The sequence below is a fragment of the Monodon monoceros genome, unplaced genomic scaffold (genome assembly GCF_005190385.1).
Source record: "Monodon monoceros isolate NGI ecotype Baffin Bay Population unplaced genomic scaffold, NGI_Narwhal_1 Super_Scaffold_22, whole genome shotgun sequence".
Lineage (NCBI taxonomy): Eukaryota > Metazoa > Chordata > Mammalia > Artiodactyla > Monodontidae > Monodon > Monodon monoceros.
In genome coordinates, this window is record NW_021703779.1 from 11234988 (window position 1) to 11260318 (window position 25331).

At 43.4% G+C, this 25331-nt stretch overlaps 1 protein-coding gene across 1 annotated transcript in view; it reads left to right on the forward strand.

The window, feature by feature from the left end:
* The window catches only part of EGFL6 (EGF like domain multiple 6), a 28555-nt gene extending 15826 nt beyond the window's left edge, over positions 1–12729 (forward strand). Inside the window, 4 exon segments of the mRNA XM_029241232.1 lie at positions 5251–5352; positions 7513–7778; positions 12621–12655; positions 12657–12729. Coding sequence (XP_029097065.1) covers positions 5251–5352; positions 7513–7778; positions 12621–12655; positions 12657–12729 — 476 coding nt within the window.
* The last annotated feature ends 12602 nt before the right edge of the window (positions 12730–25331 follow it).

Consider the following 25331-nt stretch of genomic DNA (forward strand, 5'->3'; position numbering starts at 1 on the left):
TCACAACCTGAAAATTATCGTGTACTAAAATCTGGCCCTAAGTGCCTGTGTCAGTTACCTATGGCCACAGTAGCGCTTTGTAACAGACAGCCACAAACCCTCGGTGCCTATATAAATACATATTTAGTTTTGCATGTGAGTCTGTGGATTGGCTGGACAGTTCTGCTGATCTGAGCTGGTCTGGGTGGGGCTCGCCCATGTGTCTGCATCAGGTGTGGGCCCCCTCGGTGACTTTGCTCATCTTAGTTGTGCTCTCTCACAGGCCTGGGGCCTCAGGTGGGACACCTAGGCTGACTCTGCTCTGCTCCATGGGGTCTTTCATCCTCCTGGAGGCTAGCCAAGCTTGTTCTTGTGAGGCAGTGGCAGGGTTCCCAGAAAGAGAGCAGAGGCGCACAGGCCTGGCCTAGGTCAGAACTGGCACAGCATTGCTTCTGTCATATTCTATTGGCCAAGGCAAGTCATAAGGCCAGCCCAGTCTTAAGAGTTGGGGAAGTCACAACAAAGTTGTATTGCAGAGAGCGTGGACACAGGGAGAGGTAAAAATTGGGACCATTTTTGTGATCATTCTAGCAAGGCCTCATAATCTGGAATTTCTTAGGCATGAACCCTAATTCCTCTGAGTTTATTTAGCACTTTCACTACCCACGACAAATTACATGCGCATCTCTACACAGACATCAGGGAAAAGACTACCTATATATGTATCCTTTTTACTTGGTGTAAATATTAATGTCTTGATCTCTTTCCTTTTCAAACTTTCACTTACCACTATACATGCCCTAAGCTTGCTAATTGGATTTCCTTCTGTGTTTAACCCAATTCTGCCCTTTTGGTTTACAGGACAATCTCCACCGTAAAGAAAGTACCTCTCTACTTCACTCCTCCAAATTTAATCTGAGAAGCTTCTACGAAAAACTTTCCAAAGGGTAGTGACCCATGACCCAGCTCCTGTAGGCATCTTGTTTTCTTCCACATTTCTCCTAAGTGTCCCGCGTTTTTGGTTTTTTTTTTTTTTCTTTTTGCAGCATGCAGGATCTTAGTTCCCTGACCAGGGATCGAACCCGCTCCCCCTGAAGTGGAAGTGCAGAGTCTTAACCACTGGACCACCAGAGATGTCCCAGTGTTATGCTTTCTTAATTTCTCTGTATCAAACATCTTGCCCATTTTCCTGGTTAAGAAAAAAATGTTTTATAGCTCAGGGGATAAGCTACCTTCTCTAGGTGCTTGGAACTTCTGCCCCAGCTCTGCTTTGCACTTCTAAGTGACATTTATTGAATTATTTGAGTCCACTTTGGATCCCCAAATCAACCAGATTTCTTACTTTACTTTTTCTTCCATAATCCTCAAACAAACACAGAAAGCTTACAATTTTGCTTATTAGCTTATGCCTCTGATTTTAAAGGTCTTTGAATAAGGTGTCCAGAGTGCTCAGTCTCAATTAGTAGACTCAGGTGGGCCCCCCAACTTTCCACTTGCTGTTTGCCTGGGGCAGGTCACTTAGGCTTGTGATATCTCATGGCTTTCATGTGTAAAGTCAGAATAAGAGCAACACTCCTCTCTAAGGTGCTGTCTTAGGCTGAGTTCCTCAAAAACAGACCTTGAGACAAGAATTTGTGTGCAAGTGGTTTATGTGTGCAGTGATTCCAGGAAACAGCGGTTGGAGACCAGGGAAGAGAAGGAGGTAATAAAGGGCATGTCATTGAGCAAGTTTCCACTGTAGGTGTCTGGAGCTGGATCCAACTGGGGAATCTGGGAGCCAGTGTATAGAACACATGCCTCAGAATTATCCTACTGGAAGGGCAAGGGAGCTGGGGTATTTATACACCAACTCCCATCTGACATTGATTGAAGGCCACTCCCAGGAAGGTGTTAATTCCCTGGTGCTTGTGGCCTGCCATAAAATCAGGGAAGGACACCACTGTGGCAACTGGATCTTCATCCCAGTTGGACCCTCTACAAGACTGGAGAGAACCTGGATTCCAATCTGACTTCAGGTCCAGGTCCAATTCCAGGACTTAGTGGTCATACCCAAAGGCAGGGAAGCAGAGGTAGCTAACCACCAAGTCCTGTCCATCACTGGTTGAGGACTCTCCCAGGGAAAGAGCTCCCTGTTATTCTGGTCTGCCTGGCTTTGGCCAATCATGCTCCAGACAGAGAATACCCTCACTCAGAGAATCGTGGTGTTTGCAGTAGAAAGCCCTGTGCCTGCAAGGGAACATAACGTGCCAACAGGTACTGGTGCAGCACCAACAGCATCTGTTTTGGAGGGTGATATGGATTAAATCAGAGAATGTGTTTGAAAGTACTTTGTAAACCATAAAGTGCTATACAAATGAAATTGGTGCTGGTGAGACCAAAGCCTTGAGTTTTATCTCTTGGCGGAATGGTTGGCTACATACCATTCCACTGCCCCAGTTTACACTCCCCATCTCTCACATGATGCAAAAGAAGGGGGAGTTTGGTACAAATGTGCCACTACAGTTATAAATCAACTGAAAAATTTATGCTGCATTATTTGTGGGCTGCTAACATCAACTTGTCAAACGAGTAATAGCACTTACTAAAGAATATTGAAGACTGGGGCTTCCCTGGTGGTGCAGTGGTTGAGAGTCCACTTGCCGATGCAGGGGACATGGGTTTGTGCCCTGGTCCGGGAAGATCCCACATGCCGTGGAGTGGCTGGGCCCGTGAGCCATGGCCGCTGAGCCTGCGCATCCGGAGCCTGTACTCCGCAACGGGAGAGGCCACAACAGTGAGAGGCCCGTGTACCAAAAATAAAACAAAAACAAAACAAAAAAATATTGAAGACTGGAAGCAAGTGTTACCTGACATCTTTTTATTTATTTTTCCTTTTTTTAAATTAATTTTTATTGGAGTATAGTTGCTTTACAATGTTGTGTTACTTTCTGTTGTACAGCAAGGTGAATCAGCTATACATATACATATATACCCTCTTATTTGAATTTCCTTCCCATTTAGGTCACCACAGAGCATTGAGTAGAGTTCCCTGTGCTCTACAGTAGGTTCTCATTAGTTATCTATTTTATACATAGTATCAATAGTGTATATACTTCAATCCCAATCTCCCAATTCATCCCATCCCCCTGCCATCTTTTAATTTTAAAACTGGGACCAGAAATAAAATATCTTTGCTGGAATAGGGGAAAATAGGGGTTAGGAAGAAAGGAAAGTGAGAGAAGAAGCCATGTGTTTGTAATGGCTTAAGATATGTGCAGACGGACAGCCTGGATTTCAGTCTGATTTAGGATTCAGGTCCAGTTCCAGCCCTCAGTGTCTTGGGGACTTGGACAAATCACTTATGACTCTTAGTTTTACTTACCTGAAAATGGGTCTGATTGTAGAATTTTTGTGACAATCAAATCAAATGATGTAATGTACATGAAAATGTTTTGCAACTTGTAATGAGTCAAAACCAGTTGCTGCCACTTCTCTCTTTAGCTTTTCCTTTTCCCCTTTCCTTGCAATTCCTTTATTCTTCAGTATAAACTGCTAAAACCCCCAAATCCAAGCCAGAGGCTGGCATTTTTTATGAATCAGAAGCATCTCAGTCTTTCCCCTCTTTCCCAGTGGTGTTTTCTGACACGGACATCAGGGGTCAAGCCTTTTTTTGTAAGGGTCAGATGGTAAATATTTTAGGCTTTGTGAACCATACCATCTCTGTTGCATCTGTCAACTCTGTCATTGTAGCTCAAAAGCAGCCATAAACAGTACATAAATGAATGCGCATGGTGTGTTTCAATAAAATTTTATTTGCAAGAGCAAGCAGTGAGCCAGGGTGTTAGTTTGCAGACCCCAATCTACATAAAAGTAACCAGAGGCACTGGTTCAAAGCTTGTACTAACTGGCCCTGTAGTCCATACAGTTGTTAGGATTTGTTAAATTAACATTCGTTAAGTAGAGCCCCTGGGTGCCCCATGGTTCAACAAAAGCCCACAAAAGAAATTGAGATAGAGAAGCTTATTACTGTGGGTCCTGGGGGACTACATTGCAAGGCCTCCAGGGGCCACAGAGGGAAGTCGAGGCAGGACGTGGGTGGGGCACACACCTCTATTAGGGTCCATGTGTGGTGTGCTTTGGGGTTGCTGGGCAAAGCCTGGCTTGGTGCATTCCAACAAAAACAATACAGTTTTGGTAAGCTACGAGGGGTTCTTATCTAAGGAGTGCACAAGGGCAAGGCCCTGGGAAGTAGGGAAGACTGTCAATCACAGGGGCTGTTGGGGAAGTCATATCTCGCTTTTACTCGTGACTCTGCAAGCTCTTATCTAGGGCGTGCACTTGCACAATGGCTAGTGCCAGTTAGAGGCCCCCACAGGCAGTGGTGCCAAACACAACAGATGCCAGGGCAGCGATACTGTGGAGTAGCTTGGCTAAGCTCTCTCTTTTTTTTAAATTGAAGTATAGTTGATTTACAATGTTGTGATAGTTTCTGGTATACACCAAAGTGACTGTTTTATATGTATATATTCTTTTTTTAAAAATATATATTCTTTTTCATATTCTTTTCCATTATGGTTTATTACAGATATTGAATATAGTTCCCTGCACTATACAGTAGGACCTTATTGTTTATCCATCCTATATATAATAGTTTGCATCTGCTAGTCCCAGATTCCCTAAACGCTTATTTATTTATTTAATTTTTGGCTGAGTTGGGTCTTTGTTGTTGTGCACGGGCTTCCTCTAGTTGCGGCGAGCAGGGGCTACCCTTCATTGTGGTGTGCGGGCTTCTCATTGCGGTGGCTTCTCTTGTGGCGGAGCACGGGCTCTAGGCACCCGGGCTTCAGTAGTTGTGGCACATGGGCTCACTAGTTGTGGCTCTCAGTATCTAGAGCTCAAGCTTAGTTAGTTGTGGCGTACGGGCTTAGTTGCCCTGTGGCATGTGGGATCTTCCCAGACCAGGGATCGAACCTGTGTCCCCCACATTGGCAGGCAGATTCTTAACCACTGTGCTACCAGGGAAGTACCCCAAATTCCCTAAACACTTGACAGCAACTGAAAACACGGCATCGCCTTCCAAAGTTCCCAATGTTAAACATCTTCCTAATGCTCTTTTTTTCTTTTTTATTGGCCGCGCCACGTGGCTTGCAGGATCTTAGTTTCCGACAAGGGTTCGAACGCTGAACCCTGGCCCCCTGCAGTGGAAGTGTGGAGTCCTCACCACTGGACCGCCAGGGATTTCCCTTTCCTAATGCTCTTAATGTTGATGAAATGCACCCTTTTTCTCAGCAGATTTAAATATATCAGTTGACTGCAGCTTTGACTATGGGGTCTGTGACTGGAAACAGGATATAGAAGATGATTTCGTCTGGAATCCTGCTGACCGAGATAATGGTATTCAGATTTCACTATTTCATATTCTGTGATATGGCCCAGGGAAAGAGAGCTCCAATGATGGGAGAGTCATTTTTCCTATCACTTGTGTGGTCAGGGTTGTTTGTCAAGTTTGGAAACTTTTAGACCTTCCCAAGTCTCTCCTGATGAATGATTGACTTGGGTCAGCATATATTCTCCTCCTTAATCCCTCTCCCACCCTCCTACTCCAGCAAAGGATTCTCCAGCAAAATTCTTCCATATTCATTTTCCTGCTGCTGAGAGACAGATGTGGGAATTCATATAAGCATTAAGAGTATTTGGGGAAAGGTAGAAGGAAATTGTTTCTTTTCCCCAGTTTACCAGCTGTGGTGCTCTGTGGTTTTGTTTTGGGTTTGGAAGGCAGGGAATATAAATCTGGAAAGGAAATATGATCTCTCCCTAGACCTGGAGTTTTAGTAGAGTTACGCTTCAGAGCATTGAAACCATAATGAGTATCACATCAGCAGTCTGAACTTTTGGACTGGAATTTCCCTTCTATTGCTTGAGGATTTCTTTCTTTCCACATAACCTTGGATTTTTCTCTGCCTAAGCTCTGAGCTGCCTGCTTTCCACTGCCTACTTAAACACTGTTGATGAGTTCTAACTTCCTTTTGGGTAGAGCGTTTGGCTGGCTGATCCCATTTGGAGCATAAATCGAATCTTGGTCATTTAAGGCTGACTCTATAATTAGAGATAACCGTTATACCTTTAGGAAGTCCAGATTCTGACCAAATTGTTTATTTGGGGATGTATAGGCTCAGCTCTCAGGTAAAAGATCCTTCTTGTAGATCCTTCCTCTAGACTAATTCCTCCCTGAGATCTTTCCTTGCAAGCCCTTACATGCAATCAGGAAACCTGGATATCTCCTAACAAAAATTCCTTTTAGAACTTGGGATTAAGGTAGAGGGTAGAAGTCCGCTATTTACAAATACCTCATTCACAAATGACCCTGGGGTTCTCAGCTTTTGCATCACTCAGATTGTCCTCCCTCCCTTCCTGAACCTCCATCAGATCTCTAGGTGGGCTGGTTCTTCCCTACAGTTAAATATAGAAAAGAAACATGGGATGAATCAGCATTTTTAGAAGGATAAAATCTCAAGGACAGATCAAAATGGGCTTGAGCTGGGAGTGAAAGGGAAACCTACCACAATGGGTCACAAAAGAGAGTATAGCTAGAAGAGCTGCCAGATAAAATATAGGGTGCCTAAATTTCAGATAAGCAACGCATACTTTTTAGTATATCTCAGACATGTTGTTTATGTGAAATGCAAACTCCACTGGGCAGCCTGTATTTTTATTTTCTGAATCTGGCAAACTTACTAACTGGGGAAGAAGACCAGACAGTCTCTGGGTGCAGTGAAAAGCATTGTCAACCTGGGTCCTGGGAGTGTCTGTGGACTAGCAGAAGACGCCACCCACCCACCGTGTCTTTCTCCTGGCTTCTAGAGGAATTCCTTCTTCCTATCAACTTCTTCAAACCCCACTCTGTGAGAGTTTTTGCCCAAGTCCATCAGAGCCACAACCAGAAGACTGGAGATGAGCAAACATCCACCACACTGGTTAAAAAATACCTGAGAAAAGGACCTTAGAAACAGAAGTGACCTGTGTTCCTGCCATCTTTAATCAGAACTTGGAGTGGTACATTACACATGGTGGCTGAGCTCCATGATACCATTGTTACAAAGTCATATATGTGTGGATTAAATACCACACTGTGGACCCACCTGATGAGCTGGCCATGATACATACCAACTCGGGGAAATGCATTCCAAGGTTCAAACAATCAATGTGGAAAGTTCTGGAACACAAGTTCTCCATTAGCAGAAAATCAACTACAGTGCTAAAAGACCAGTTAATTAGGTTTGTGCCCCATATCTGCTATTACCAAGCTTTGTGAATGTGAACAATTCTTCAGTTTCTCCGACTCTTGGTTACCTTGTCTGGAGAGCAAAGAACTTCAGCCCTGTGATCCCTAAAATCCATTTTACCATTAAAATTTTGTTCTTAAATGTTCGAAATGAAAAGAACTTTAGCATTCCCTATAGTAAACTAGTGTTCATTTTTTACAGCTAGTTTATATACTATAGCCAAACCCTTTACATTGGCCTCATTGACTGTGGCTTTTTCTTCTCTTTCAAGCTGTTGGCTACTATATGGCAGTTCCAGTCCTGGCAGGTCAGAAGAATGACATTGGCCATTTGAAACTTGTCCTACCTGACCTGCAACCCCAAAGCAACTTCTGTTTGCTCTTCCATTACTGGCTGGCTGGAAACAAAGTAGGGAAACTTCGAGTGTTTCTGAAAAATAGTAATAATGCCCTGGCATGGGAGAAGACCAGGAGCACGGATGAATGATGGAAGTTGGGGAAAATTCAGCTGTATCAAGGGATTGATATTCCCAAAAGCATGAGTGGAAAACATATTAAACGAGATATTTACATTCTTCTTCAGTGATTTTACAAACAAAACGAAACATTGAAGTACATATGCACTGGGGCTACAAAGATGAGTTAGACTCTTTCCTCCACTTAAAGAGCTTATATTCTGGAGCGAAATAAACGAAGTAGTTAATAGCACAACTAACGATAATACTTGTCAAGTGCATGCGTATCAACATTTTATGGGAATGAGCGGTTTGTGTGTCAGGCTCCTCTCACCAACTTCCTTCTGAACCAGGCTCTAAACTCCTTAATATGTGAAAGCTCATCCATTTTATGCCCAGCATTTATCACAATGAATGGAGACTAGAAGGTCACTTTTTTAAAAATTTATTTTGTTCAAGTATCGTTGATTTACAATATTGTGTTAATTTCTTCTGTACAGAAAATTGATTCAGTTATACATATATATATATTTTTTATATTCTTTTCCATTATGGTAAATCACAGGATATTGAATATAGTTCCCTGTGCTATACAGTAGGACCTTGTTATTTATCCATCCTCTCTATAATAGTTTGCATCTGCTAATCCCAAACTCCCATTTCTTCCTTCCCCACCACCCTCCCCTTTGGCAACCACAAGTCTGTTCTATATGTCTGTGAGTCTCTTTCATAGATAAGTTCATTTGTATCATATTTTAGATTCCACATATAAGTGATATCATATGGTATTTGTCTTTCTCTGTCTGACTTACTTTACTTAGTGTGGTCATCTGTAGGTCCATCCAAGTTGCTGCAGATGGCATTATTTCATTTTTTATGGCTGAGTAGTATTCCTTTGTATATATCTACCACATCTAGAAGGTCATTCTTTAATGTTTTTTGGACTGCACTGAGAGAGTGGCCATTGTCTGGGTTACCAAAGACCACCTCAGGTTCCATGATTCCCTAGAAGGACTCAGTACTCAGAAAACCTGTTATATTCACGATTATGGTTTGTTACAGTGAAAGGAGATAGATTAAAATCAGCAGAGGGAAAAGGCATGTAGGGCAGAGGAGAGATCGGGCACAGTGTGTAATTTTCTTCTCCTGCTGAGTCATAGGGACAGCTCTTAATTCTCTTAGTAACGATGCGTGACAATATTCACAAAGTACTGCCCACGAGGGAAGCTCACACAAGCCTTGGTGTTCAGGGGTTTTGTTCTGGGTCAGTCTTCCCACATGACTGCCCACATGGCTGACCCTGGTTTCTAAGTCTTTAGCTTCTCCAGAGGACAGGCTGATACTGTGTGGCCCAAGGTCCCCACCATAAATCACATTGTTAACATAAATTATCTGTCATGGCCACAGACACTCTTAAGAGGTAAGATATTCCAGGGACTTAGAGGTTATTTTCCAGGAACCAGTCAAGGGCCAAACCTGTCTTTGGAATGTGCAGGGTTTGGACAACCCAGACCTGCTGAGTTCAGCCTTTATTGCCCAGTGGATTTAATAAAGGAAAAGGGAGCAGAGTTTTAAGAGGAAGTTGACCAATGGGATGTACTGCTCAGAAAGAATAAATAGGATAAAAATGATAGTCTATCAAGCTTGACCATCAGGAGGTGGCTACCAACCTTTGCACGAGTTGTGTCTTTGGAGGGGAAGAGGGAAAGCCACACTGTAGAGCCACCAGGAGGGAAGGGAGCAGAGCCCTGCGGACAGCCCCTATAGGCCATTATGAAAAGTTTGTTTGAGGTGGGAAGGGAAAAGATAAGGTGAAATCTGGAAGGAGATATATGAAGAGCAGAGTACCAACCAGTGTTGACAAGAAGAATGATCAGGATTCCATTTCTACTTTGCTTGTGAAAGAGAATATGTTAGTTAGTGTAAGTAAAATCCTGTAATAGGTGTCAAACTAAAAAGCCAGGTCCTTAGTGTCAGATGTTAGATTCAACATCTCTTCATTCACTCACCACACTTGAATCAAAGCAGAACATCTTATATAAAATACATCCTGTGGTCTTCCCTGTTGGCGCAGTGGTTAAGAATCCGCCTGCCAATGCAGGGGATACGGGTTAAAGCCCTGGTCCGGGAAGATCCCACATGCCGCGGAACAGCTAAGCCCATGCACCACAACTACTGAGCCTGCGCTCTAGAGCCCACCAGCCACAACTACTGAAGCCCGCATGCCTAGAGCCCGTGCTCTGCAACAAGAGGAGCCACTGCAATGAGAAGCCCGCGCACTGCAACAAAGAGTAGCGCCCGCTCACCACAACTAGAGAAAGCCTGTGTGCAGGAATTAAGACCCAATGCAGCCAAAAATAATAAATTAATTAATTAAATAAAATTTTAAAAAGAATAGATACCTAAAAATATATTTTTTAAACCAATAAATTAATTAAATAAATAAAATACATCCTGGGCTTCCCTGATGACGCAGTGGTTGGGAGTCTGCCTGCCAATGCAGGGGACGTGGATTCAAGTCCTGGTCCTGGAAGATCCCACATGATGCGGAGCAGCTAAGCCCGTGCGCCACAACTACTGAAGCCTGCGTGCCTAAAGCCTGTGCTCTGCAGCAAGAAGCCACTGCCGTGAGAAGCTACACACCACAACGAAGAGTAGCCCCTGCTTGCCGCAACTAGAGAAAGCCCGTGTGCAGCAACGAAGACCTAATGCAGCCGTAAATAAATAAATAAATAAATTTATAATGAAAATAAATAAATTAATTTAATTAAATAATCCTGAGACATGACTTTAGTTAAAAGTATATGTTGGGCCAAGTTAATGAACTTTCTAACCGTTCTTTCCCAATTCCAGGGCTGGTTTAGCACCAACGAACACCTTAATTCTAGTTTATTCTCACTGCAAAAAATTTGAGTCAGTACACATCCAGTCCACATATTTACATTGTTGTGTTTGTAGCATAGTTTGGGGATTGTAACAGTGAGTCGTGCTGTAGAGGGCTGAGATCCCTGTTGGAGAATTGAAGTATGCTCTGCACAGCATTTGTAATTACCTCAATGTTTACAGAATTTATATACTGAGAAATATTTTACATAACTCAATGGCTTTCTGGGGGTGTATACTATCAAAACAGTGATTTTATTTAAATGCACATTTTTGAAAACATGCCCCCAAAGAGCCTGGCCTGTTAGAAGGGTACGCAGGCCCAGCACGGGCCTGAGGCAGGAACCTGTGCCCTGAACTTTTTCAGTACTAGGGCAAACCTTGATGGGGTGCATTGGAGGGTGGGGAAGCCAAGCAGTCCAGACTAAAGCATGCATTTCAGTTTATCAGTGTCATATTGGCTGTGGGTATTTTTAGCAGATGTGACCCTTACTCCATAAATTCAGACATACAAGGTAAGTAACGTTGCTTTCTCTAAATCAAATTATATCTGAACCCAAAGCCCCATCCCACTAGGCTGGGTGGCAGGGGGGTGCGGCTGCTTGGTATTCAGTCTTCGTTATTTGCTTACACAGGGTTGAGTGAGGGCCGCCCTCCCCAGGGTGGCCTGAGCATCTGAAAGGCTAAAAGTTACACAGACATTAAGAGAGCGGCAGCACATCTTCACTTCATCATGAGGGCCCTGGAGACCCACATTTTCTGCATCCATGTGGTTCTTCAAGTCACTCATCTCTTCAATTTCCATGCCAGATTGGATCCAGAAAACTTTACTGAAGGTTTCAGGCAACAGTTTCCCACCCAAGGCTCTGCCACAAAGACACAGTGGTGTGGTTCCTAGTCCTGGAGAAACTCACTTTTCCCCTCATTCCTTCTGCTTCTACTCCTCACAGGCACCTCACTCCACCTTCTACTAGCTTAGTCTCCTCAAGGAGGTTAAGCCTGGGGTGGGGGTGGGGGGCAAATATCAGGAAGGGGATGTCTTGTAGAAAAGTCTGCTTTTGATTTTTATATCCCAAATCTCCTTGATGAAAGAGAACATGAGAAGCCTGCCTGAATTTTTTTTGTTGTTCCAGACTTAGCAAAATTGTAGTGGAAAAACAAACACAAATTAGGATGTCAATTCATTATCCTGATATTTATTTTTAATTATCTGGGAGTATCAGTCAGGGATTTTAGTGATTGGAAAGCCACCATATCCCAAGATCTAGACATGCCTCCCTCATTATCCCACCCACTGCAGCTGCTGTGAGGGGTCTGCTTTTCGGCTCATGACTTTTAAAAATTATCCCAAAGGACATATTTCTGAAAGCAGTTACTTCCTGAGAAGAGACTAGGGGAGGAAGAGATTTCTATACCCAGTTGTACTGTCACTTGCTGCTCAGTGATAGCTTGTCTCCAGCCATTCTCAAGAAAATGAATCCAGGTAGCATAAGAACAACAGAGAGTAGCCTGGGCAGTGGGCATTCAGTCTGTCTTTGCCCCCATTTGTCCTTCTGAGACTTCCACTTTTCTCTTTGGAGAGCCAGGGAAAGCTGGACACACTGGTCACCATGAAAGCCTAAAATTGCTTCATCTCTGCTGCCCTGAACACTGCTCTGTGATTATTTTATGTTCACAGGGAGTATTAAATTCCTTCTAGTCTGGTTTTCGAACAGAAAATCGTATTATTCTTTTAGTTTTGCTTTTTTTTTTTTCTTTAAATGGGAATTCCAGAATTTCCTCTTAAACCTTACTCTTCTCAGCTTTCCAGGGCTTTCCAGGCTCTTTTAGGTGTTGCAGTGACCCTGTTTTCTCTGAATGTAATTCACTCAGTGTAGATACCTGGCATCTGGAAGATATATTATTATATATTCAATGTCAAAACCTGTTTCTATGCAATAGTGACATATGAATTTAGTCAAGTTTAATAGCTATTAAATAGTGGGACTTTATCATTGCTTTAAATATTTTGAAGTAATTTTTTATTCCCTCTGCATTATTAGATCATTTCTGAAGCAGAACGTGGTAAGGGCAAAACGAGAAAATGTGGTGGATGGCGTCTTGCTGGTTTCAGACTTATGTCCAGATGGCCTTTTATCTGTGGATAGTTGAGTGTTACTGTTGTCTTTTATATCTTTTTTTTTTTTTTTTTTTTTTTTTTTTGCGTTACGCGGGCCTCTCACTGTTGGGGCCTCTCCCGTTGCGGAGCACAGGCTCTGGACGCGCAGGCTCAGCGGCCATGGCTCACGGGCCCAGCTGCTCCGCAGCATGTGGGATCTTCCCAGACCGGGGCACGAACCTGTGTCCCCTGCATCGGCAGGCGGACTCTCAACCACTGTGCCAACAGGGAAGCCCTGTCTTTTGTATCTTTATATTTGGCTTTTTAAGTCAGTTCTCTGTTTTTTGACATTATATCATACATCCTCCCCCATTTTAGAAATACAAACTGAAAAATTGTGATGTATCAACAGAATCATTATTGTAAGATGCCTTTCTTGTACAAGATATGCCAATATTTGCTTTAAATATAGTACCACTGTGTCTTCTCATTCATTTCTGAGTCTATAAAATGTGGATGTGTCAGTTCAGCCCTCCCCTCCAACCCCAGTACGTTTGATGTGTCTACATGATTTGATGAACCACTTTATATAACATTTATATAACATTTTGAGAATTACAAAAAAAAAAAAGCACAGAGAAATGTTTAACTGTTTGACTTTTATGGCACTTCTTGGAAACTATAACATCACAGATAGACTTTTACCTAAGTGGCTTAGCCTGATCTTTTACTACCAAATTTGTATATTTGAATTCTTTGTAATAATAATATCTAAATAATCACCTTAAGTCATAGTTTAAGTTTTTCTAAATAAGAAAATGTGTTGTTGATTCTGTGTTTAATTATGTGTATCGTTATTTGCTTTGCTAGAAAATGTGTTTTTCATTCTTTTCTCTATGGAAATACTTATATATATATATATTTTACTTACATTCTTAACAATTCTTAAAATTACTTGCCATTATGGGGACACATGACTGCTTTATTAGGCCTCATAACTGCAGTGCCAATTAGCTTAAGTTGTTGAATTCAAGGCCTCAGAGAAATACCTAAAACCAAATTATGCTAGTAGCCAGGTTCCAAAAAAGACTAATGCCTCCTTTTCTGTTTCTCTTTTCTTCTGAATTCAAGAACTGCTTTGTGTGGTAATGAATCCTGAGTGTATTCCCTGAGGATGAAAGTATATTCTGTTTTAAAATTCTAGGTCAGAAAGACGTTCAAGAGAGCTCACAAACAGAAGATTCCCCAGATATTTCCCGGTTAGCCTGAAAGCAATGAAGGTATTGAGCTGTAAAAGGAAGGAAAGCAAGAAGGTGTCCACTTACTAATCTTTAAAATTTGTAGCCTTACTCTTAGAGTTTTTTTATGCTGAAACTCTTAGTAGTCCTTCTTCTTTTTTTTTTTTTTTAAGTGATCTTTCTTCAACAGTGTTCTCTTTAATGCAGAGAACACATACAACCTTTTAAGATGGTGGGAAAAAATACACTGTTTTCCTTTAGTGTGAAGTTCTTTGGCCATAGAGTCTATACAGGACTATAGCTGTATGTGTTAGTATAACTGCTAGTTATAGAAACCCCCAAAACAGTGTTTCTAGTGAGACCAGATGAAGAACTGCCTGGCTCAGTCAAATCAACCCACAGAGTTGCCAGAGATAATAAAATAGTTGTGTTAAGATGTGAAAATTTGAGGTGCTTCATTATACAGCAAAAGCTAACTGACACCGGTGGTTTCTAACACTATGCTAGAACTTGAAGAAGGACACCCCAGCCCCAGCCCTCATCTCTTCAGTGACCAAGGAGATTTGAGAGCATAGTTTGGCTTAGATTAAAGGAAAATAGAGGGGAGAACTTGCAGTGAAGGACAGTGCCCCAGTAATCCAGGTTACAGGAAGAGATATTGAACCAGAAATGAAATAGGGAGGCCTGCAATTATGTTACTATGAGGGAGAAAATCAATACCCAAAGATGAATTAAATTGAATAATAATATTTCATGTTTCTGTAATATCTGTAGCAGAGACTTCTAGTTGTCTACCCAATATCCATTCTCACCTTCTTCCTTACTAGTATAACCATATATATGGGGGGAATGCAATGTGCTTAGCTAAAAGACTGTATTTCCCAACCTCTCTTTAAGATGGGGGAGCCCACTGAAGTCATTGGTGGGGCTTCCAGGAATGATTATTAAGGCTCTCGGTTGGCAGCCCCTTTTGCCATTTCCCTTCCTCCTCCATCCTGCTTGCAATGTGGTTGTGAGGGCAGGAGCTCTGAGAGCTGCCTTGTGACCATGAGGGCAAGGGCCACAGCCTATGGAGGAGTGTATAGCTGGAGGAAGCCTGGGTCCCTGATGACATGGTGGCATATCTACCCCATCCCATAGTGGTCAGTGCTTGACATTAAGTAAGACAAAAATAAACCTCTCTTGGCCTATCTAGGATTTCAAACAAAACACAATCCAAAGTCAGTTGACCACTCTTCCCTGACCACTGGTGGGCTCCCCTGCCATTTCTACCACAAGACCACAGTGTTTGGGATTAACTTCTTGGACCTTAAATACCAACATATTATTTTGAATTCCAGTCAATGGCCAATGGCATCATGGACCTCCAGCCTGAAGTAGCATGGAATCATACTTGGGTTCCTTTGGGGAAACTAAGGTCAGATGATTCAGCCATGACTCCCATAAATGTTGACCCTGGCCATCACCCAGCATGCAGCTGCCCCTTGTCATCCATCCTCTCCCACTCTCTCATCCCCTCACTGTTATGGGCTCCCTCTTGTGGACACTAACTCCCACCATTTCTGCCCCCTCCCCATCACACATACTCCAATGTCTGGTAAACAGACTCCATCTCTCAACCTTATCTGAACTGAGCTCTCCCAGGGCTACCGCTCCCCCTGCATCCAGATCACATGAAGCTGCTCATCCTCCCCCACTGCACACTTTTCAGGGGCTGGAGTTGAGGGCAGCATCCTCATTGCTCCAACTCTTGTCCACAGTCGCTTCTTTCTCTACTTGCACGTAAAGGCCACTGTTCCTTGAAGGAGCAGTTAAATAACTCTTTGGCCCTCCGTCCTTCTAGCCATAGCCATCAACCATTGTGGTGACATCTAGCCAAATGACCCATTCAGAACCTGCCCTCACGGTTCTTTGACCTCCTCTATTCCAGTAACAATCCTCTCCTCCTCAGTCTCTGCCCTGTGGCCCCCCTTGAACTTGATCATCATCTCTGAACTCTTGAACTCCAACATCAAACTCTCCTGATTGATCTGGCTTTCTCTTCTTAATCTCCCCATGCTTACCCTTTGACCTTTTTAAAATGAAACCCCTATTCCCTTGACATTTCCATTTTCTCCCCATCTCTTGGTTTCTTCCTTGTTTGCCTCTCCTCTCTAATAAAACACAACCTAGACCCCAACGCCCACCATACCTTCAAAGACACCCTTGCCACTGCCTCCCCAAGGCCTGTGCTCTGGTGTCTTTCTGCCACAGCCGCCAGGCAGAGCCCCAATCTGGATCAAGCCAACTGCTTTCTTTTCTCCATCTTGTCTCCAGGCTGTGAAGCACTGTGAGAGAAAATGACAGACTGTGCAGACTGGGTCTGCAACAAAACCAAGATCTTCAACCCGCCACAGGCCCTGAGTGCTGCACAAATTTCTTACCACTGAATGGTGCTGCCTGTCTGCTGGTATAGACTAGATTACCTTCACCAGGATCTACCACAACCTCCAGCCTCATGAGTGTATATAAACATTGAAACAACAATGGCTTGAGCCCCGTTTTTGCCTCCTCAGGAGGCTGAATGTCAGCGGCTGCCCAAAGCACTGAGTTAAAAGATTTTGAGACCACATCTGGGCCTCTGTCCTAAGCATGGAAGGGTACTGGATGACCCCTTCTTCTCGGGCACTTGATGCCTCCCTAAAATTGCACTGATCTCTAGTGTGGCCTGATGTAGCCTATATTTTTGGTATTTTTCTTTTTTTCTTAGGCACACAATATTTGTGGGATGACTCTGGAGTACTTTTACCTGAAGATGTTTACAGATGTCAAGAACTGTTCCCCTACTTGCAAGCTAACAAGTTGGCCTGTCACAGTTTCATAGATATCAGTAGAAAACATGAGACTCCTGGGTCAGAGGTGGACTATATTACCCACGGGACAACAGGTAGCATGGGCCTCAGGGTCACACCACTGCCCCTCGTCCCCCACCCCGAGTCTCAGAGGGGGTGGAGCAATGCAGAGGCGGGTCCAGGTGGATGCTGTGTACACAGTGAGCTTGTGCCACAGTGAGGAACTCTGAGTTGAGGAAAGCCCCAATCTTATAAGGGGACTAATAACCAACCTGCCCAAAATTTGCCCCAGAAGGAGATATTTTTATCTTTGTCAGGAAACAAATCTGCTCTTGAGAAATAAGATACTGTCTCTATTCTCCCAGGCTCTACCAACATCCTTGATAAGATAGTACAGAACAAAACCTGCCAATGCCTTTGTGCAGACAATAGGTGGAAACACAAGAGGTCCATGGAGAATGGCCTCCGAACATCAGACTCTTATTACCTTTCAGGGATCAGTGAGATGAGGTGATGCCAGTGAGAAAGACTGTAGCAAGTTTGGCTTCTTATAAATTTATAGCTTGCAGATAACATTCTCACTTTTGGTACTACTGCTTTCTGAAACTTACTTTTCCAGTACCGCTATTTAAATCTTGTTCCAATCAGACCATAAGATATCAGGTAAATTAGTTTCTTCAAAATAAACATAGAGTAAAATCATTCTACATTGTGAGAGAGAACTATCAAAATTTTATTTTTTTAATTTAATTTTTATTTTACATTGGTGTATAATTGATTTACAATGTTGTGTTAGTTTCAGGTGTACAGAAAAGTGGTTTGGTTATACATACACGTATATCCATTCTTTTTCAGATTCTTTTCCTATATAGGTTATGACAGAATATTGAGTAGAGTTCCCTATGCTATACGGTAGGTCCTTGTTGATTATCTGTTTTATGTATAGTAGTGTGCATATGTTATTCCCAAACTCCTAATTTATCCCTCCCCCTCCCCCTGCCTTTCTCCTTTGATTTTCTTCAAAGTCTGTCAGTTTGTTTCTGTTTTGTGAATAAGTTCGTTTATATCATCTTTTTAGATTCCACATGTAAGTGACATCATATGATATTTATCTTTGTCTGACTGACTTCACTTAGTGTGATAATCTCTAGGTCCATCCATGTTGCTGCAAATGGCATCCAAAAATTTTAGAATATGTTATAATTTGATACTTTCCTCCAATAGTGGATATTTGTTTTTGAATCAAGTATTCTTGCCTTTTAGAACATTTAAGAAATCTGACAGTAGCCAGTTGGATAGTGACCATTTAGCATCATTTCAAGTAAATGCAGTTCTTTTGGTAGGTGGAGTGCTATCAGACTGACAATCCAAGTCACGTATAGTTTCTCCCCAAGCAAGAATGAGGGGCAGGGGTAGTGGCTAGTTTAAAAGGGAAACATATGTTTCCTTTTCAAAAACTGGCTTTTATAGAGAAGTGGCCCTAACCATATTTGCAAGTAGATTTTTTTCAAATTCCTTTAACAGGCCTGAGGCCCTTCAAGAAGGCTTAGACCAGATCAACATTTAAAAGGCCATTGTAAATGAATTCAACCTTTTTTTTTTCTCCTCCAAACGGTGACTGCAAATGCCAAATAGCTGCATTCTGTCTCCATTCAAAGCGTCGTCCTGGCGCTGTGTGGATGCAGCTTCATTCTGTTTGGCCAGGGAATGGCAAGGCAACAAACGATTTGGGATTCCTGTAAATGTGTACAAATAAGGGTCCTTTTTTTTCTGTGGAGAATGGAGTTGTAGATTGGAGTAGTTACTTATGACCTCTGGGGAACTCTTACATCTTTAAACGTCCTGTCCTGCTTCATAAAAATTCTATCCTTAGCATACATGTGAAAAGATTCTGTACAACAGTTTATAAATAGACTTAGAGGCAGTAGTAAGGGGTGGTGAGAGTCTGGCCTGGAGCTGAGAAGGGCTGCCCCAAAGTGGGTTTAGGATTAAAAGTTTACATATGCATATATTTTTTTAACAGCTGTATTGGAGTATAATTGCTTTACAGTGTTGTGTTAGTTTCTGCTGTATAACGAAGTGAATCAGCTATATGTATACATATATCCTCATATCCCCTCCCTCTGTGTCTCCCTCCCCCCCTCCCTATCCCACCCCTCTAGGTGGTGGCAAATGAGGTATCACCTCACACCGGTCAGAATGGCCATCATCAAAAAATCTACAAACAATAAATGCTGGAGAGGGTGTGGAGAAAAGGGAACCCTCTTGCACTGTTGGTGGGAATGTAAATTGATACAGCCGCTATAGAGAACAATATGGAGGTTCCTTAAGAAACTGAAAATAGAACTGCCATACGACCCAGCTATCCCACTACTGGGCACACGTATGCATTTTTTTTTTTTTTTTTTTTTTTTTTTTTGCGGTACGCGGGCCTCTCACTGTTGTGGCCTCTCCCGTTGCGGAGCACAGGCTCCGGACGCGCAGGCTCAGCGGCCATGGCTCACGCGCCTAGCCGCTCCGCGGCATGTGGGATCTTCCCGGACCTGGGCACAAACCCGTGTCCCCCGCATCGGCAGGCGTACTCTTAACCACTGCGCCACCGGGGAAGCCCCATATGCATATTTTTGACAAAAACTTGTCCTATGTATATGTCTAACCAGTTTGGGAATGCTATAGAAATTGTTTTCCATTTCTAGGTTGTGGTTTTGTTTGTTATGGTTTCTCCCACCCTGTGGCCACTTTCTAGAGCATGATGAGTGCTGGATTCAATGAAATTAGGTAAGAACTAATTATTCTTTCCTTCTCAGTAATTCCTTTGAGAGCCTATATATGTATTTCACTGACAGTGTTGCTTAAAACACATTTGGAAGTGCCTTTTTCAGGTACAAAAATCATACAGAAGATTTGGTATGTCGATTTATGATCATGTGTCATTTATGACCGAAAACAGTACATATTACCGCCCAGAATTCCAGTCCTAGGTATATACTCAATAGAAATGCATCATGGCACTTTCTGTAATAATCACAGTGGAACAACTCAAATATCCATACTGTCCCTTGCGAGCAGAATGGATAAATCAACTGGTATATTTATTCAATGAAATATTACCAAGAAATGAGCATGAACAAACTCATGCTACTCACAGCATCACAGATGAATTTTTTAAATGTGGCATTGATGAAAAGAAGTCAGGGAATTCGCTGGCGGTCCAGGGGTTAGGACTCCACACTCTCACTGCTGAGGGCCTGGGTTCAATCCCTGGTTGGGGAACTAAGATCCCACAAGCCTTGCAGTGTGGCCAAAAAATTTAAAAAAAAAAAAAAAAAGCCAGAAAGTACATATTGTATGGTTCCACTTATATAAGTTTTTTCCCCTCTTCACTTACAAAAGTTTTGAGATCAGGGGCAATAACTCTATGATGGAGAAGTTTGGACTGTGTTTACCCTTGGAGAGGATGCTGCCAGGGAACGCAAGGGGGGGGACTTTTGGGGGGAGTGGTCATTGTTTCTTGATGCTTTTTAAAGGGACATGTTCACTCTGTGAAAATCTTTGAGCAGCACACTTATGATTTCTGCCCTGACTTTTCTATGTATGTGTTAGACTTCAATAAAAAATTTACTTTAAAAAGTAAAAGTATTACCCCCCCCTTTAAGATGAACCTCATCTATGTGACTTGGTGCCAGTTGACTTGGGACACTTGGAGTGAATTCGTCTCTTAATACCAGGCGGGTTGTGACTGAAAGCAAATGGCACTGGAGTCTTGAGGAGTCATTCAGCAGGAGCTAAGGCCTGAGAGTTTCCTTTCCTGCTGCCCAGGAGCCTGGAACACAGGCTCACCTTCCCCACATCTGTTGCTCTTTCTGCACAGTGATAAAAGTTTCTGCCTCCCCTTTCCTATCCCTGTTACTGTCCTTTTAAAAATATTTTTCCTCCTGAGTTTGAGCTGCACTCACACAGCTTCCCCGCTGAGAGGGAGACACTTTCTCCTTGCCTCATTCGGTTTCCAGACCCTCTCTCAGAGTTCCAGCAGTGCCCCCTCCTGGCAATTTATGTGCATGTGTGTGGCTGCCAGCAGGCAAGCAGCAAAGAGGGCTGTCTTCAGCATCTCCTGCTTCGTCTTGGCTCCGTTTCTCTTCTCCCCAGTGTCTTGTGAACTCATGCTTCTGGGTACCGAGAACCTTCCAATCAGTCACCCGTGGGATCTTGAAGAATCTAATCTTGCAGACCTCTCATTCTCTCCCAGTTCACCCCTATCAACATTTACTTGTTCAAGTCCCATTCTGCTGATCTCTGACAAGTAAAGAGAAACGACCCTTATAAGAAAACTCAGGTGTAAGGAGTAAAGAGGGGGCAGTGTAACCTTCCCTAAGTAATATTTGCTCTTTTGTAATAGCAGCTTCCAATGCCTTCATACAAAGGAACGAGTAAGAAGGCGATTTCAGCACGGTGTAGGATCAGGAATTCTCTTCCGATGACTCAAATCACACAGCTTCATCAAGACGGGCTGAGTCAATGTTTGCTTGTAGCAAGCAACAGAAACAGACCTCCACTAACCTACAGCAAAGGGAAATTACAGTAAGGAAACAGGAGTGTGCAGGTGGATGGAAAGACCAGAAATCCAGCCTTGGAAATGAACTACAGGGTTAGAAGCAGAATAATGGGAAAAAGCCATTGCTGATCAGGAAGCCACCATTGCAGGAATAATCTCTTACTATGTTAGTCTCCACATTACTGTGCTTGAAATTCACATTCCAGGGAGGAGTGTGCAATCAGCCCCCCTTGGGTCATGTAGCTGCCCCCTGGCTAGGGCAGAGCGGGGCACCTGATGGGCTGTTCTGAAGGTGGGCTGAAAGCCAGGTGGCCAAAACCCACCAAAGTCCACCACGTAGACCCCATTACATAAAAGCTGGTATTGAGTACATGTAATTGTCCCAGCCAACATACCAAACTATGTGATTTATTCTTGTCATAACTAAGGAGTTGACGCCTTCATTCTCTTCAGCAGGTAGAAAACTAGGTGGTGTTTGGGTCAGGTTTGAAATGAATAATAACTAGCAAAAATAGTATTGTGTGCGCCAAATCATGTGGCAACTACAATGCATTAGGTTGTTATGGGGGAAAATGAGGCTGAAATGGAAAAAATGCTTCTCTTGGGCACCATAAATCAGAATGGTACACTTCTGGCCAAATGTGTCTCCCACTGAAGACTTAGAAGACCTGGGATGAGCATGGTTCCCCTTTATATTGTCGTTTCTGATGAATGGTCCCTTCTGGCGCACGCCCAGGTCATGTTGGGAAAGGGGGGCTGTGGATGGTGTGTACAGTGGTGAGTCCATGAGAATAAGCCTTGAGGCTACAGGGTGCGAGCACGAAAGACAAAAGAAGCAGCACAGACCAATGGTTTTTAGTTCAGTGCTCACTTCTTGTTCCTCGGATGAACTGCTCTTACAAAACGACCTCCTTTTAAAAGAAAAACCTGAGAACCAAAATGCGGTGAGGCATTTCATGGAGCAGTCCACATCCCTGGCAGGCGCATTCCTCCTGGTACCAAGCCACTTGGACAGAGTGAAATCCCAGCGGCTGGGCTTCGGTTCAGATTTGTTAACCACAATGCGGGAGGCAACTGAGTAGACAGGCCGAGGTGTTTGAGTTGGCATCCTTTTATCCCATCTCTTTTTGTACCTTTTCTCCATTTTTCTGATTACATGGAATTTTGAAGCATCCCCAGTAACAAACTAGTATAAATATTGTTTTACAGCCTCTGAATTTCCATCGTATGATATGTACCACCAACTGATGGAAGCCAGGCTTCCTTCATTCTCTACCAACCTGTTGCCATAAATCTAGGGTACAATAACTTACATTCTACAGAAATGGCAAAATGGGCAAATGGTGTGGGAAAGGAGAACAAGAGGTATGGAAACGAGCTAAAGATTACTCTGAGGGGCTTCCCTGAGGGTGCAGTGGTTGAGAATCCGCCTGCCAATGCAGGGGACACGGGTTCGAGCCCCAGTCCGGGAAGATCCCACGTGCTGCGGAGCAACTAAGCCCGAGCACCACAACTACTGAGCCTGCGCTCTAGAGCCCGCGAGCCACAACTACTGAAGCCCGTGTGCCACAACTACTGAAGCCTGCGTGCCTAGAGCCCGTGGTCCGCAACAAGCGAAGCCACCACAATGAGAAGCCTGCGCACCGCAACGAAGAGTAGCCCCCGCTCGCGGCAACTAGAGGAAGCCTGCACGCAGCAATGAAGACCCAATGCAGCCAAAAATAAATAAATTTATAAAACAACAAAAAAGATTACTCTGGGTACAAGAGGATGTTAAATGGGACTTTTCCTGACTTGGAGTTTCACCCAAATCTGAGCCCAGTGTTAAGTGCCCGCTGGGCACTTTTATAGAGAGACATGCTAGACCATCTTCACACTGCTAAGTGGGGAGCCCAACACTATGTCAGGCACCCATGGCCTGTCACCCCTTTTCAGCTGATGTACAGGAGAAGGCAAAATTGGAAGATGGCCTTTAGAATTCTAGAAGCTTCCTCCCACCTTCCCAGCAAGTGGAGGGGAACTTGAGAGAACCGGTCAGAGAAATTGACAGGTGCTCCCGAATTGAATTGAAAGGGACAAGAAGTGGTGCATGACTCGCCAAAAAAACTCAACAGTTGAGCCAGCTGGGGACTGCTGAAGTCTAGTATGACTGCAGAGGGCGCGGCCTCTGCCTCCAGGGCTTGGTCGGGGCAGAGCTGCTGGGGCTTTGCCAAGGGCTAAGTGCACATGAAGCAAGTAGCTGGGTTGTTCTGGAAGGACCTCGCCCAAGAGGCCTGTCTGCAGGTGAGCTGACCCAACAGAAAAAGGCTGGGGGAGACATGCCACCAAATGCAGGAGCTGGTGGTCAACCACTGTATCATCTGAACCAGGGAATGGGTAAGAAGGGGCCCCCCAGCAAGGGGGGGTCTCCAAAATATCCCCAAAGTGAGCACACAAAAGGAACAAAAGAGGCAGCCTTTGGATATCAGCACACAGAGAGCTCCAATACTAGGTAGCAACATCATTAACTGAATTCGTTTCCTGTGGCTGCCATAAAAAACTGGGTGGCTTAAAACAACAGAAATGTATTCTCTCACAGTTCTGGAGCCACAAGTTCAACCTCAAAGTGTTGGCAGGACCATGCTCCTCCCAAAAGCTCTGGGGAGAATGCGTCCTTACTTCTTCCAGCTTCTGGTGGCTCTAGGAGTCCCTTGGCTTGTGGCTGCATCACCCCGATGTCCACCTTAATCTTTACGTGGCTTCTCCTCTGTCTCTGTGTCTTCTCCTCTTCTGTCTCTTCTAAGGACACTTGTCATTGGGTTTAGGGCCCACCCAGGTAATCCGGGATGATCTTACTCAAGATCTTTAACTTAATTATACCTACAAAGACCCTTTTTTCGAATAAGGTCACATTCACAGTTTCCAGGGTTAGGAAGCGGATGTATCTATCTTGGGGGGTGGGGGGACCATTCAATTCACAATACTAATCAAATAAGACCTTTTTACCACTCCTTCCTCCTCCTGCCCTCACCCTGGGGAGACCAGAAAATAGTGCAGGAAGCAGAGACAGGGTACAGTAAGGAAAGTGAAGAAATTAATCCACGTGTCTTTCCCTTTGCTGGGCCACAGAGTTACAGATCACACCTGAGCTGAGCGAGGGTCAGCACTTTGAACTGGTTGCGTAATAGAAGTTCTGATATTAGATTAGAATGGATTTAACAACCTAAATATAAGATTGTTTCTTTATACCTGAAAGTGACTGGGAAAGCTGTGCAGAGGCAGGGGAAGGGGAACTGGATGAAGGTAGTCAAAAGATACAAACTTCCAGTTATAAACAAGTAATAGGGATGTAATGTACAATATTATAAAGATAATTAACAACCGCTGTATGTTAAATATGAAAGTTGTTAAGAGTAAATCCTGAGAGTTCTCATCGCAAGGAAAACATTTTTATTCTTTTATTTTGTATTTATATGAGATGATGTTCACTAAACTTATTGTGGTAATCATTTCATGATGTAAGTCAAATCATTATGCTTTGCATCTTAAACTTATCCAGTGCTGTATGTCAATTATATCTCAGCAAAACTGGAAGGAAAAAGAAAAGAAAAGCTGTGGGATTTGCTCAAGCCTCAAGCTCCAGCCCTAGAGCAGCCGAGGGGCAGGAGAGAGCCGACAGAGCTTGTTTCAAGGCAATGGTGAGAAAAAATTAAAAGTTTCTTCTTTCTTACCTCCTACAGAGCCCGGCCTGTTCAATAAAGTAGATTAATAGGTGTCTCACTTTGGTCTTGTGATAGAAGCAATTTTGTAGCAATAGCCTTTTGAAACTAGTCTCTGACGTTACATCCAGGATAAACTTGCAATGTTTCAACAGTTTTTAAAATGGAGTCGCTGCTGCTGCTTTACTAATTACAGCTTTAGTCTTGGTCCTGTCTTCCCTCCTTCTAGGTAAGGTTTATTACATTGCTCAGTCATAGAATCACCCTGCTTCCTGACAGCATCCAATCCAGAGCAAAACCCTGCTTCCTTTAACCTTCCCCCAAGTTACCCTCCAG